Genomic DNA, 16,272 nt, shown 5'->3' on the forward strand with positions numbered 1-16,272 from the left:
AAACTTAGGCTTGTTTGCAGGAAACCACTTACATCTGGCATTCTGCCTGATTTATACTAAAACTTTCATGTTTCATAAAGCATCTTCAAAAACATTTAATGAGCAGTTGGAAAAACAATCTCATCTTTTTAAGATAATAATCATGTTTTTGAAAAGCTAAGCATCTAACAGCATCTTTCATATATCGACTGATTCTTACCTATCATCTGTTGTTTAAGTCCCAGGCAGAAGCTCTTTCACTGACTGTTCCTTCCCTTTCTAGTACTGTTTAGAGCTTTTCAGACGACTGTAGAATTTGTTCATTTGCTGCTGTTGGTAATAGATGAGCAAGCTTTTTAGGACATACTGTTGTGCTAAATTACTCTTGATTTTCAGAGATACATTGCTGCACGTTGTATAGTAGCAGGTTTCCTTCTCCAACCAACGTTCTGGTAAGTAGTGGTAGTCCAGAGTTTCATCAGGGCTGATGTAAACCTGAGCTGGTGTCTTGAAGTAAGTGTTTAGTGGTCCTTAATTTCAAAGTAATCTGGAGTGCTGAAGATTGTCTCTTCTGCCCTTTTGTGTTTAGCTGGTTCAATTTAACTCTATCAGCTTTTAGACTTGGACCTGACAATGATCTTAAGGACGAAAGAATCTCTGTCAGACCAGCAGGTGGAAGTAGGAACAATCATAGAATGTCTTGGGCTGGAGGGGACCTAAAGGTCATAGAAACGTAGAATCCTCAGCTCTAAACTGGAAGGGACATTTAAAGGTCATCTAGTCCAACTCTCCTGCAAATAAATAGGGACATTCACAGCTAAATCAGATTGCCCAGGGCTTGATCCAGTCTTGAGGTATGGGGAATCAACTTCATCTCTAGGCAACTTGTTCCAGTGCCTCACCACTCTTGCTGTAAAGACTTCTTCCTTATATCCAAACTAAATCTACTCTCTTTGAACTTGAAGCCATTTCCCCTTGTTCTGTCACCACAGACCCTTCTAAAGAGTCTGTCCCATTCTTTCATGTAACTCCCCTGTAAATATTGAAAGGCTGCTATCAGGTCACCTCAGAGCCTTCTCCAGGCTCAGCTCTTTCATCCTGTGCTGAAAGATCATATAGGGTCAATCCCCCTGCCATAAACAGGGTCGCCAAACATCAGATCAGACTGCCCAGGATCCCATCCAACCTGGCCTTGAATGCCTCTATGAATGGGACATTCACTGTTTCATTGGGCAACAACTTCCGGTGCCTCATCACCCTCTGACTAAAAAATTTCTTCCTAATGTCTAATCCTATCACTATCAGACAATGTAAAAAGGTGATCCTCTTCCTGCTTGTAAGCTCTCTTCAATAACTGGAAGGCCACAATGAGGTCTCTCCAGAGACTTCTCTTCTCCAAGCTAAACAAGACCAGCTCCCTCAGCCTCTCTTCACAGAAGGCATGAAGCCCTCCTCTGGTCCTGCAGAGGATGCAGCCACACAGGGACAGTGTAGAGGGGGGCAGTCACCTCCCTCTCCCTGCTGACCACTCCTCTTTTAATACAGCCCAGGATAATGTTGGCCTTCTGGGCTGCAGGTGCACACTTGCCAGATCATGTCCCAATTTTCGTCCATCATGGCCCCCAAGACCACCTTCTTAGAGCTGCACTCAAGGAATTCTTCTCTCAGTCAGTACTTATACCTAGAATTGCCTCGATTCAAGTGCAACACCTTACACTTGGCCTTGTTAAACCTCTTCAGATTCCTGTGTGTCCACTTTTGGAGGCTTTTCAGGTCTCTCTGGATGGCGTCCTTCTATCGTGCACCACTCAGCTTAATGTCACCAGCTGAGGGTTCTCTCAGTACCACTATGTTGCTGACGAAGATGCTTAAGGGCACTGGTCCCAAGAAGGACCCCTGGGAGATATGGTTCATGACCAGCCTCCACCTAAACATAAAGTCATTGACCACAACTCTCTGGTTGTGACCATTTAACCAATTATTTATCTACTAACTGATCTAGACTTCAAATCCACATCTTTCCAATTTAGAGAGAAAGATGCGGGGTGGGACCATGAAAAAGTCCTTGTACAGCCCACATAGATGACATCAGTTGCCTTTCTTTTGTCCACAGATGCTATCACTGAGAAGGCAGAAGTCTCACCATTTTTGAGGGTTCATCTTATTACTTTGTTCTAGAGAAGATGCCCCACAAAATTTGCTGTGACCTTGCTGAAGAAGAAAGTAATTACGCCACAGCCAAGCTGCCCTAAAACAAGATAGCAACTACTAACAAGCAGAGAATGGCAGCTTGTTGACTTCAGGGGCTGTAAACAGTGATATTTTTGTAAAGCAGAATCTGTTTTACTAGTCCCTACACTATTGTTGTTTGTTAGTAAGACACAAGTCATAACTGCTGCCTCTGTTCCTCAGAACTCTAAATCTTCTCCTACCAACCTCTGAGCAGTGAGTGGCAGCCTCATTCTGAATGAAGGTGATGTAGAATTGGATGCTTGTGGACCTGAAGCTTGTGTCCTGTGCCATTGGAGACACTGTCACATGAAGAGGTGTAGTTAGAGCAATGCAGGACTTGCATATGATGGATCCTTTTGGTGATATCATCACCTGGTCATTCAGTTATCTATAAATCTTCATCTGTACTGAATAATGATACAGTCTGCCACGTTTTCCTAGGATAAAATTAACTTAGTGTCCTCTTATTTCTTACTGGAGTCCCTCATGGCCCAAATTAATGAAAATCACAATAATCAGAGAAAGAAAATAGGTAAAACAGGAGACAGCAATACTGAGGTTCAAGTCTCTGATAGCCTGACTACTGCTCTGAAGGCTGAATAAAACCCCTTCGGAATGTATTTTAGGTAGCTTTGTATTAGCAGTTTTTCTAGACCCTGGAAGGCAGAAAAGAATACATACATTCTAGATCCCTGGAATTAGGACTGTAATGTTCTTCTACTGCTTTGAAGAGGCCATTTCAGATAAGCTGTTAGTGGAAAGACGGGGATTTTCCAGCTTTGTTATAACACGAATTGACTTATAAAGCTGATCTTCCTATCTGTGACGTTTTCTTTACGTCCACACATGTGTGCAATAGCCACGTAGAAATTGTTTTATCTCACTGCTATTTTTAATGTGATTTGATAAGTAGGCATAATGGGAACAGCTATGACAGAGTGATAGTTATTCCTATAGAGTTTGCCATATCTGATGAAGCACAGCCTGCGCACTGACAAGAGAGCGCTAGCAAGGCTAGGATTTGCAGCTCCTTCTTACGTCGTGTGAGAGTTTTGAACTGAGTTTAACTGTCTAAATTAACTACTGTTTCTCTGTGACCTAAACTAGATGCTTGTGAGTTTCTCAGTGATGCAGGAATGGCCAGGATTCAGGGCACTGGGTTTGTCCATTACTTCCAGAACTGCATGACAGAGGTTTACTCTGCTAGGGAAAGGAAACAACAAAATCTGAGAGCTGGGATGCTGCCAAGCAGACAACCTAAAGGTGATTACGATGATACATAATATTAAGCTTTTCAGTATTTTTGATTCCAGCTTACCTGAAAGAAATTTGATATTTAAAAAGTGATAGGTATCCACCAACCATCAAATGGAAATTATATCCATTCCATAAAATTGGTACTTAACTGTCATTAATTTTAAAGGTAGACCAATACTGTATTTTCAGCACTACCATCATCTCTTCATGTGCGTTCACAATTGGAGAACACTCACTCAACATGTGTTGTTAAGGTCACTTATAGATTTTGGTAAAGATTTACTCTAGTGATAGTGATGCATGAAAGCACTCCAGAAGGCAATAAGTAGCCATCAGCTAACTTTCAGAGACTAAACAAACAGTTCAACGTAGGGCACTAAGCTTATTATCAGTAAGCATGGAGGAGCAGTTCTGGTCACAGCACTGGGAGGCTTTTTTAAAGTACAAATAAGGAAAGAATCTGAGCCACTATACATTTGAGCATTGTACCTGCAGAGTTCTTGAGTAATGAAATCCTACCTGAATTTATTTCTAAAAGGCTTATTCTGTGGAATTTTTGGGACATAAAATGAGAGATAACTGAATGTATCTTGAAAACTTCTTTCAAGAAATGTGACTCACGCAACATAATTCACACATTGTGTTATACAACAGTGGCACCCAGTGGAAGCTGGAATTATGGCAACGTTTCTGTTGCTGGGTTCCTGGTAAGGGTTGCACAGATCTATCTTGAGTTTAAAGCTGTGGACACTGATTTGGAAAGGTAGGTCTATGCAGACCAAAGCTATCTGCAACCCGAGCGTTCTACTAATTTAAGCACTCTTATCTATAAACAGGACTTCTCATTTTAATTATTTAGACTATCAGAACATTTATATATCAACTCACAGCAAACTCTAATAGCTTCACTGAGTGCAAAAGTAACGTTGTTAACAGACCCTTGACTCCCAAAAATGAAGTGTTAATGTGCTCAAAATATTGCAGGTAAAATCACTTTTAAATTTAAATCAATTTAATTTAGATTTTTTGATCCCATTAAGTTACCAGAACTTACTACTGACTAGTTACTATTCAGTGTAAGATATACTCTCCTAATTTCTGGAAAAATGACTGCTTATTTTAATAATAATAGGTAGCACTGTTACAATGGTATTTATCCAAGAATTACATAGAGTTAGATAAGTAGATTTTATCCATATTTTATAGCGTAGGATGCAGGAGCAAAACTAAATTGCTTAGGAATAAGTTGCCTCAAATGTATGAAATGAACTTCATGGCAGATCCATAATGTTGCACCACCCTCTAGATGGAGGAGAGAGTTATGTAAGCTCTGTGCCTTTACTGTGCTGGCTTTGCCTTCTCGATTGTACTGCAAAAGATGCCACTGTGACTCAGAGTAGGAAATCTGTGAGCTATTTCCCTTCAGTTCATCTTTCCTCACAACAGGGAAGCCTCGAGCACCTTTAAATATGAAATGATGCGCTTCCATGTCATTTTTAGCACAGTTTTACTAATTCTTTGCTAGAGAGCTTTCTCGTTTGTACAAAGCAGTTAAAAGACTTTTCAAAAATGTTGTGGAGAGAAGACACAGCATTCAGAGCCTAGGCCACTGGAAAGAGTATTAGGACAGAGAAGTTCAATTAAAGAGATGAAGACTATTATTCTGAAAAAGGGCAGGTAATTGGAACACCCTTATATAATTACAATATATTTTTTCTCAGAAAAAGAAAAAAAGAAACAAAGTATGGCAGTTGCTAAAAGTGGTAATGGAAAAGGTGGAGATGACACTCCTCTCTTCTTCCCATTTCTCTCTTAGTTTTCAAAGTAAACTGTGGGCGCTGACTTCTAATCTTAAATATAAGCCAGTCAGGGTAAGCTTATCCTAACAGAAGGTATTTCAATGAACCAGAAGAGAGAAAAACATGGATAGATAGGAAAGGATGCAACAATCAAATACCTTTTCAGTAAAGTGGATTAACTTTTAAAATTGAATTAAGAAAGATCAGTTGTACAAGCTCATTGAAAGATGTCTGATTAGACTGGATTTTTAAGCCGATTGGTTTATGGTCAGCTGTTCTGTATAGAAACGTGATTGCACTTAGCCTTAAAAAACCTCCCTGCTTGGCACAGGTACTGTCTTGTGTTTGCCGTATCCGTTCACCTGGGTTTGTAATGACTTTTGTATTTTAATGTTGGTTAATGGTGCTCTTCAGTAAGACAACCAAGGATCTAAGCCATAAATGTCAATCTACCCACTAAACTGTGGCATACCTTGTACATACCTCCTGAACTTTTGGGATTTAATAGATCTTGCTTTCAGTTAACAAAACTTCATGTTGTTGTGACAAACTTATGCTCATAGTTTTTCAGAAAGAAATCTTAGGTGAGGAGAGAAATCATTTAATTAAATTCTTCAATCATCGGTGTTGTTGCTGTCTTTGCTATTGACAATACAGAAATTATTTTGTAGTGGAACTGTATGGTAACTAATGCTATTGGTATTTGTCTTAGGTTGTAGGAAAAAGAACAGCTGGGTACCAAGAATCTGTGATGCTAAGTTTTGTATGCACAATGCATGCACGGAGTCCTTAGCAAAAAACTGACAATTTCATAAATATTTAGAAAATAAAGCTCCAATTATTTTGTGTAATAACTGTTGGCTATGTTATTAAACAAATTCATAGCAGACATTGTGAATAGAATATCTCCAGGTGTCTATACAGTCTGAGATTACTTGGAAATATTAAGACGTAGTAAAATTTTGGACTACGTGACATGAGGAACAATTTTTAGTTCAATTAAGTCTTGTTCCTCTGGAAAGAGTTTTATCATTGACTTCATTAGAGAACAATCAGACTTCTGGCTGTCAAAGGATTAACGTGCTTGAAATACAAGGCAATACTATTCAGTATGGAACTAAGCCTGTAGCATAATATAGTGAGATCGACAGTGGTTCTTAGTACACCAGGGATTTGGACTAAGCCAAAATTTTTGAATGATTTTTAGTCATCCTTTCTTCTGAAGTGAGTTATAAGTAAAGGTCAATAGAGAATATATAAGAAATAGTGGCCTGAAATTTTTGTTTGAAGGCTACCAATATGAGGATAAACAATAACAAGATGTGCAAGATTTATTTTTGGGGGCTATTTCTAAAAAGTATTTGCACTGACAGATATATTTTTTCCCCACCAAGATCCTTGTTGACTTTCCATGTGGTACATCGTTTATATGGAATCTTGCTTTATGTTGCTGTCTGTCTTCATCAGACACAGTCAAAGACTGTACACCCAAAGTATGCTAAATTCCCTCAAGTAAAAACAGTGAAATTGATATAACACAATTTTTTTGTGCTGGTGTTCCTGTAGCAGTCTCTATTACTTGCAATGCTAGCTCAGCCATGTTGTGATGCTTTCCCAGGAGTGAGAAAGATGTGGGGAGAGTTTTGCAGCATACCTTCAGTTTTTAGCAGAATTTGAACTATTTATAGAAGTTAGGTATACTTTGATCATACGTTATGCTCTCTGGACACAGTATTAATTAGCCCCAGTGTCAGAATGACTTGCTCATACGCCCTGTCCTCCAGTTGTCACCTGTTTCTGGTTTCTCCTCTAGATGCCTCAAAATGTTGTCTGCACTGCAGCAGTTCTTCTTGTGCTACTTGCAGACTGCCAGATGGCAGGATGAAGCCTGTTCACATGCAGTTTTTAGCTCAGATTTGGACTTTACAGATATGAAGGATTAGGTTAGTTTGGAATGTGGAATCAGTTTTTACTGCGTATGTGAAGTAAAGCTTGAGTGCTATTAGGGGTCCTAATATTTACTACTTGCTGAATTATAGGTTCCTTTTGTCACAACACCTCTTGTGAGTATTATCCTAACACTGAGCATATTGGCTCACAGCTTAGGGATTATTAAAATCAATCAGTCAAATAAACAAAAAGGCCCCAAGAAGACACTGACTAGGTGGCAGAATCAAGGCAGTGTTTTGGGTTTTCTTCAACAACATACATCTTGCTTCTTAGATGAAATCTAAGTTGACTTTTTTATCTTTTTCTTTTTGCCTTAACAAAACATTTCCATCCAAAATAACTTAAGAATGTCCTGGCCTATTGAACCTGGACTCTGCACACTTCGTAATTCAATTTCAAGCTCTGTCGTGGTTTTCTAATAGAATAGAAGAGTTCAGTTGGAAGAAACCCAGAAGGAACACAAAGTCTAACTACCTGATCACTTAAGGCCAACTAAAAAGTTCAAGCATATTAAGCACATTATCCAAATGCCTCCTCAGTGCTCCTGATGTATCTCATTTGGAAGCCTGTCACAGAGTTTGACTACCCTGAGGCAAAGAACTTCCTTGTATCCAGTCTGAGTCTTCCCTGGCACAACTATATGCCATACCCACCCTTCCTGTTCTTGGAGGGGACAGGCACTTCCCTCTTTGCACAGGGAAGGATGTGAGAATGGGCTATTAAAATAAGCCTGACTTGCAAATATGATTTTGAATGCAGATTGGGACTATCCCAATGTCTAAATGTTCCACTGTAGTTATCTTTGCTTGCTCAAAAAATAATCTCCATTGGAAATCTAACAAAATTTGTGTTTTTCTTCCTTCTTCAGTGCAGCACTCAGACACAAGCTTAGCTTTAATTATGTTTGCTTTCCTTGATAATATGCTCCTTTGTGTTGAGACCTGATAGGAGAGAAATCGACATTCTGGTGGTAAAAAGATTCAATTTTGTCAGTCCCCCAGTATTGCCCCTGTTTCTTCTATTACAGAATCAATACAGCAGCTATATTTGACTGTGCTGGGAGATGCTAATGGAGAGAAAAATGCTGAGATCATCTCATCTGATGGTTCATTGTAGACCTCTGACTGCTAATAAAGATTCCATGCAAACAGCTGATCCTAAACCCGAATTTCTTATACTTAAAGCAATTCTGAAATTACTTTATTGACACTGCTGCCATAGAAGTAAATCAGTATTTGCAGGAGACCCAAGAAGACTTTTCTGTCCAGAGAGAAATCTCAGGATGAAATAGTTTGAGTCTGCTGCAGCCAGGAAAGTTCCATCAATTTTCACCAGATGAAAACTGCTACTTTTCTAGATTCTTTTTTAAAAATTCTTTTTCAAATAAATATAGCAATTTCCTCTGTTGTTATTACAACACGAATGGACTCTTATTGAGTTGCTCACTAGAAGTTTTATAGCTAAAGTGCTGAGAGTGTTTTCATTATAAATGGCTATCATAAAGCTCTATAACTTGCCTGTAAAATTTCTCTGCCAATGAAAATCTTGCACATACAAGGTCAGTTCTGGAGCTAATTTATTTAAATTAATCTATTAAGAAATTTGAACAGCCATCGTGAAGTAATGAACGTTGCAAACAATTTTATTAACGCTTGATACCTCTTAAAAACAGTAAATAGTTTTAGAGATGGCAATGTGAATAAAGCACAGTCCTTTATGGAAGTTACATGTATTTAGATGCTTTTGATTTTTAACAGGCTGCTGTATATATTTAGTACATTCTGTTTGGTAAGTGTCTTATAGCTACGGTGTACTTAATCAGTGTACATGCGATTCAAAAACTGTAGAGACCTTGTATCCTGTGGAGATTGGATATTTCTTAGGCTAAATTTAGAGTATCCTTGAAGTGAGAGAGACTTGGAGGGAAAATTGTTTGCATAAGGATCTCTGTTTCTGAATGAATTTGCAGAATCTCATATTTAAATAAGCAGTAAAGAAAGAAGCACCTTGTGCTATCGTAGTTGCCCATTTACTCTCTGCCCAGTCTAATACAGGTCTCTGCTCTCTGCCATGGCTTTTCATTGTCACCCCTGAGCACAGGATAGGTTTATGTTTCTTTCTAACTTCTTGGTACTGTATTCTACTGACCTGTTTGAGAATGTTAGTCTGATGGAAGAAGTATTCGAAGTTACAGCAATAATTATTTTATTAATGTCTAAGCATATCATGTTAAGATTTAAAGTTTGGGCTTAGACATGTCTAGATTTCTAGCAGAAATACTGTCAGAAACTTTTTGCTGAGAGAAGAAAGACACAGTGGAGAGTTAGATTAGCTGATAATGACAGATTCTCTGGCTGTGACCTCCGTGCTGCATTTTTTGGATAGCAGCACTTCCTCATTATTGTAATAGATGAAGAGGGTCCTCTAAAAAACATGGCTTGCATGTGGTTTGCTTTTTTGCTCATGAAGAGGTGCACTAACAAACACTTCTTAAAAATGAAATTCACAGTGTCACCAAAAATAAACAATGCAATGTAATCAAATGTGTTGAAAGAGCATTCTTGTTTTTAAATGCCAGACACCAGGTGTTTGAGAATGTCCTCATGCCATGCAGTGTCTGTGACATTATTTATTTAAAACTAGATGGTCCGAGCATGTTTTTTTCAGTGAGTGTATCTCATTTTCTGGAGTGCCTTGCTATGCAAAACCCCGGAGCCCCTGTTAGGTTATAGGAATAGGATGTTTTTTGTTTTTGTGTTTTTTTTGTTTTTCCTACTCAGACTGTGATCCCCCAGGGTAAATAAAAATGAGGGCTATGTTAACACTACTTACATACGATTCTTCCCTAATTCAGACTTCAGGTCCCAGAATCTTGTTCAGCATTATTATATAACTCATGACAGTTCCTCTCATCTTCTTGCTGAGTTCTTTTTGTGTCTGTGTTGCTTCATTTTAATGAAATTCAGACCCCAAAGTATAATACATAAAGCCTTATCCATTATTTAAAAGAAGCAAACTTATGCTTTCTGGAATTTATGAAGCAGATATCAAGAAATTCCTACAAATAGGAATAGATTCTTGCAACTTTAAAACAAGCCAGCATATCCAACCCACCAAAATACAGGGCAAGAAAATGATGAGATTCTTGGCTTCTGTCATATGTCATGGAACTTACAGAATTTCATCTCTATCTTATGTAAACAGAAATAGTTCTCCCCTATTCTTGTATACTCCTGAGATTTCAGATAAGTCATTATTGTGATTCTTTCAGCTATGACAGAAAGGAAGAAATAATTTAACAAATGCTGAGTACTAAGACTATTACAAACCCCTCTTTTTTTCATGTCACTATAGTAATTTATGCTCGGTAGTTTCTCCTCTACTTTATCAGGACACACTAATTCAACACGTATAAACATCAACATTGAGTAGAAGGATCTGTACTGCAGATGACATCTACATATTGAGAGTGAATTCCTTCTCAGTCTCTTCTCCTGTGCTTTGTAGCCACTCAGCAGCTATCTTACAGAACTGAAGGCATAGGAGGAAGTAGATTGGGAAAGTCGGATGTATCTTTGGGTGGCAGGTAGTAGTTTGAAACAATGTAAACTGTGATTTATGGCACTGGGCAGATATGAACTGCTAGGTTAATAGTAGTGTAGTTTCTTTTTTAAAAAGATACAGAAATAATATTTTAAAAGTATCATTTAGGCCCTAACCATGTATATTGATCTTCAGACTTGAGGGACTTCAAAGCCATTTGTTCCCTCATTCTTAAAATGGAGACAAAGATGTCTGGAGGTTGTCTTACTGATTTTGTCCATCCTTTCTACACAAAAGATTTGTTTTCTTTTAGCTCCCGCTTCTTATGCGCAGCAAGATTAGATCATCTCTATCTGCCATAGTACACTCACTGTGAAGTGATTGCTTTTCCTGGGCTTAAAGGAGATAAAAATGTGTATAAAGTTTATCATATTCACTCTTACACAGCCCAGAAGAAGGAACTCATTTAATCTTTGTGACTGATTTCTTCCTACAACATGGCTGCATGGTTGCTGCTTATGCATTGCTATTTTAATGCAAACTTCAGGCTGAAATGCTTGACTCTTGTTTTTCTTAAATACATCTAATAATACTCCCTGTATAGATCAGATCATCTTCACATTGACCCCTGATCGCTAAGCACCAGGAAAAGCAAATACCTTTCCAACAATATGATCACATTCTGAAGGATGGAAATTTAATAATATTAGTTGAAGTAGCCATGAACCAAAGCACCCACTCAAATGCATAACTAAGATAACTGCCAGCAGTTTTAATGCTTCTGAGTTGGTAACCATTCAGCCTTTACTCAGCTCTGTACTATTCTGTTGAGTATGAAAGAAGGGCTTATATTTGTAAGGTCCCATGGCCCCTGTACAACAATCATTACAAAAATCCTTTGTGTTTTGTTCATTGGTCAATGCTGTTGCCTTGGAATTTCTGCAGTAGCCTTGATTACTTGAAATCACATTTCTGGACATTTTAATGGCATCGCTCTACTGATATATCATCACACTTTCAAAATAGATGAATATATCTTCATCTGGTATAAATCAGCATATTTCTCAGTAGAGCTAAGGCATTTTTTATTTGTAGAGCACTTTGCAGAGCATCTGATCACAGGTTCAAGTTTGCCTCATTGTGGAAAGCAGAGAGTTAAGACTCGTCTTGAGTGTAATATTTCAAACTGAAAAGTCAATAATGCAATTCATTGCAAGTTCTGTATTGATATTTTTATGAATTGCCAGCATTTAACTCACAACAGTTCAACCATGTTTACGGATGTCTAGCTTTACTTAATATTCTCAGGTATGCTTAAGAAGGAAGAGGGCTGCCCTGGAATTCATTCCTGTTGCAGAGAAAATAAATGATTTCCTTTCAGAAGACTTTATCTATGCAGTAAAGTGGTCAAGTATTTATTTTTGTCACTTGGATGAAGTTTATGTAACAGAGCAATGCTTATAAGGATGTAAGTTCCTGGCATTTTTCCATTTATCAATTTTGAAACATTAGTGATCAAGCATTTACTGAACACCATTCCTCAAATGCAGGGTCTCCACAGCATCTTATTGCATTCATGGAATTCATTTGTTTGCGTTATCTGGCTAACTGGTCCTTTTGTATTGCCAGGGTGATGAACAGATTTGACATTTAGCTGATTACTCCACCAAAATTAAAAGGAAAACAGGGCAGTCATCCAAAGTTCCTTTCAGTGTGAAAGCTAATTATAAAAATGCTTTGAGCAGCAATTTCTTTTTGGATGTTAAAGTGCTTTTATTAGATTGTTCCCCTGTCATTTTAAAATTTATTGCTAGACACTTATAAATGGGGTTGCCTGCTGGGGCAGAACTATTTTATTTTAACTTCTGTAGTTATGGTGGGAGCCAAAAGGGTACAGAATGTATTTTAGGCAGAATTTGTAAGTTTTTTTTTATAATATTTTGAATTGAAAAGAGGAAAATTAACCAATGCTGGCTTTTATGGATTTAAGAAGTAAATTCTTTATTTATTATTAAGAAAATAATAAATCCACTTATGTTTACAATTAAGCAACTTCCCATTTTCAAACACAATTACTTAGTAAATAAAAAAATCAGATATGTAATTTAAAAGTTGAGTAGAGACCTTGTCTTCTTGGTGGCTTGTGTTCTGTAGTGTATATATAAGCAATCAGTGCTGCTGGAAAAATCTAACCCTGTGCTTGTACCTCTTTCAGAAGCCAGTACTTGTTCTCAAATATCATGAAACTACTCCAAAATCATTTTGCTGAAGTCATTGAAAAAAAGTTGGCCAAGTGAATTTCAACCAGTAAATTTGGGGCTAAGTAGTACTTTATCCTGTTATCAAATCTTATAAGTAGCTTCTTCTGAAATATTTTTTTTTTATTGCCTTGGAATATCTTTAAATTTTCATACTGACTGTTGTTATTAGTATCCTTCAGGCCCCAGACAAGGTGTGACCTGGGGAAGTTTCAAGGTGACAAAATTGGGTGTTTCTGCATATGATATTGTCTAGCACACACTGGCTACTGAATCATCTTGTGAGGACATATATTAATTCTTGACACTGAGATCTATTAATATACTGTGAAGCCAAGAGAATGATGTGAATCTGCTGTTTCAAACTGTAGAATTCTGCCATAACTAGGAGGAAATATTTTGCTATAGGTAGATTAATGTTGAAAGCTTGTCAAGGAAAAGTTTAATGTCGAAAATTTATTCTTCCTCTTCTTGCCAGTGCTTCAGGTTCTCTACTGAAACCCATTTGTAATCTACAAAAAAAAAAAAAGAATTTTTTTATTTATCTGTTTTAGAGTTCCAATGATATAGTCAATTGCCTATTAAAAAGTGTATCCCAATGAGATCTTCCAGAGGGTGAATTTTGCTCCCATCAACCTGAGATCTTTTCTTGTAAAATATATTAATTGATATTAATTGTGCTTAAAAAATAATTCATGCTCATTGCAGGATACAACATTATGTATTAATATAACAAAAACGTGAGTTGGAAATTTGCTAAATACACTTTGTGGAGAAAATAGGGCTTAAGATGTATGTTTTGAGGAAGCCTTGAATAGACAGAGAATGTAGTCAGAACATGCGTAAGACGCTTTACGAGTTTTTTGTTTTGTTTGACTGTTAAAGTGTATTTCAGAGGTAAGCCTTGATAATTTCTCTTGGTATCTATGAAGTCCAAGCAGCTTATAAGGCAACTGACTCCATGCTCTTTCAGAACTTCAAATAAGTAAAAAGATCAGTTTTTAAAACAGATACTCAATGAAGTTTGTAAACTGTCCCTATAGTTCATCCATATAAAGATTTTCGTTGGTGAATTTGACATTACGAGCATCTTTTGGGATGGACTTGATGATCTCAAGAGGTCTCTTCCAGCCCCTATAATTCTGTGATTCTCTGATTCATGCTCTATTTGTTCCCTTCACACATTTACCTACCTACTTGATAGTATGATGTATGATTCAGGAACATGTTAAAGTAAGGTAGAAGCAAAATCCTGTTACTTTGAAAGTTCTTAGATTATGTCCTTGTACACAGAGGACCTTCCTTTGCTGGCTTCGAATGTTAACAAGTAATACACCTGTGCAGTTTAAGCATCTTGTTGGCTCCACTCTGGTCCACCCTTTCATTGTGTCAATGAATCTCCCGTAATCCAGAGCAACGTGTGCATATGTGATGTATTCAGCTAAACTGCATAAAAAATGAGTTTAGAACACATCAGACATTCTAAAAGCATAAATCTATGTAACTTTCAACCATGTTTCTGTTCCTCTTCTGAATAAACAAAGAATAAATGGATCTAGCTCTAATAGAAAACCCACGCATACTCATCTGTCATGGTTTATGGATCTGTCTGTAGTGGTACTTTCTGAACCTGCAACATGTTCAGAAAGTATTTGGCAAAAAAATCTGCCCATGAAGGTCTTATTGCACACTTGAGCTCAACTCTCTCAATGGGATACATTCAAAAGATTTTAAACAAGTCTGAGCAGAGCAGCAGTTAACATATGCTTATCAGGGCTTATTTTCGGAGGAGTGCTTTATTGAGACTTCTGTCAGAGAATAATTTCTTTTTTCTTTTGACAAAAATAATTTCAGCAGAATGAGGGAAAATAACTTTAAACTGGAAGAGGGAAGATTTAGACTAGATATTAGGAAGAAATTCTTTACTGTGAGGGTGGTGAGACATCGGAATGGGCTGCCCAGGAAAGCTGAGAAGCCCCCTCCCTGGATTCATTCAAGGCCAGGCTGGATGGGACTTTGATCAACTTGGTCAAAGGGAGGTGTCCATGCCTATAGCAGAGGGCTGGAACTAGATGGTCTTAAGGGTCTCTTCCAACCCAAACCATTCTGTGATTAAAGGAGAAGTAAACAAAAGTCTTTTTGTTGGACAGCAAGTTTTTGTGTTGAATTTAGTTTATTTTCTGAATTGAAACTTCTTATGTCATAAATACTACCAAATTTAAGTCATTCAAAATAAACTGAGTAGTTAATCCACAGCCCAGAAAGGAAGACTGTAAAACCCCTCTGTGTTTGCAAAAATGTTTATTGGAGTATTCCAATCTATACCTTTTGTTTTCCATAGGTTGATGGAATACTGTGCCTGGCTGACATTCTTACTGATAACACCCATTCAGAAGCCACTCATGCAGAAGCAGCGGCAGTAATTGCACAGATCACATCTCCACATCTCACATTCACTCAACATCTCAGCAGCTTTCTGGAAAATATGGAAGAAATTGTAACAGCGCTTATTAGTAAGTTCTTCTGAATCTTTCCAGTTAAAATGACAGCTTGAGGCTAGGATCTTTCATTAACCGCATTCTGTAAAGAATGTTTGCTATTCTCTGCTTTCCAGATAAAGGAACTCAGCCATTTTTTAATTCTGAATCTGGGCATTCTGCACCTACATAATAGTTTTAACTCCTGTCCATTTTTGAGTAAAATTTAAGCGCATTTATCAAAGTAATATCCATGTGGCTACACTACCATTAGAACCTCCAAATGAACTGAGCCAAGGATCCTCCTGTCTCATATTTGTCTCTAAAAGGGACTTTCTAATCGTTCCTTTACGGCTGTTGTGTTTTCTAAATTTGCTGTAAGTAGACTGCTAGAGGCATCTGAACAGACTTTAGATGTATTTAGCAGTTATTGCAATGCACCACAAAGGACAACCTTAATAATCCATCTAGAACGGATTAGCAGGAGGAGAACTTCCCTGATTGTTAGTGCTCCAGTTTCACTTCAATTTTAGTAATATAAACTCTGCTCAGGAAATGTGAGCATTAAAAATAAACCATGTGTAACTTTGGGAGAGCTCTTTCAATAATCACACACCAGTGTCCTTTCAATATTTAATAGCTCAGTAATCGAATTACTGTAATATGTTTAATTTTTAAAACAGGCTGGAGTGTTATTGCCAGGTGATTCAGATCTTACTTAGAATATATGTGTGCAAGGAATTAAAAGATAACCATGAATTCAGCACTTCTTATCGA

General features: G+C 37.5%; 1 protein-coding gene across 1 annotated transcript in view; it reads left to right on the plus strand.

Annotated features, from left to right (window-relative positions):
* INSC (INSC spindle orientation adaptor protein) overlaps window positions 1-16,272 on the plus strand; it is a 49,932-nt gene that overhangs the window by 12,408 nt on the left and 21,252 nt on the right. Inside the window, exon 2 of the mRNA XM_010710972.2 lies at window positions 15,360-15,531. Coding sequence (XP_010709274.1) covers window positions 15,360-15,531 — 172 coding nt within the window. The remainder of the gene's footprint in view (window positions 1-15,359; window positions 15,532-16,272) is intronic.

The sequence above is a fragment of the Meleagris gallopavo genome, chromosome 5 (assembly GCF_000146605.3).
Source record: "Meleagris gallopavo isolate NT-WF06-2002-E0010 breed Aviagen turkey brand Nicholas breeding stock chromosome 5, Turkey_5.1, whole genome shotgun sequence".
Lineage (NCBI taxonomy): Eukaryota > Metazoa > Chordata > Aves > Galliformes > Phasianidae > Meleagris > Meleagris gallopavo.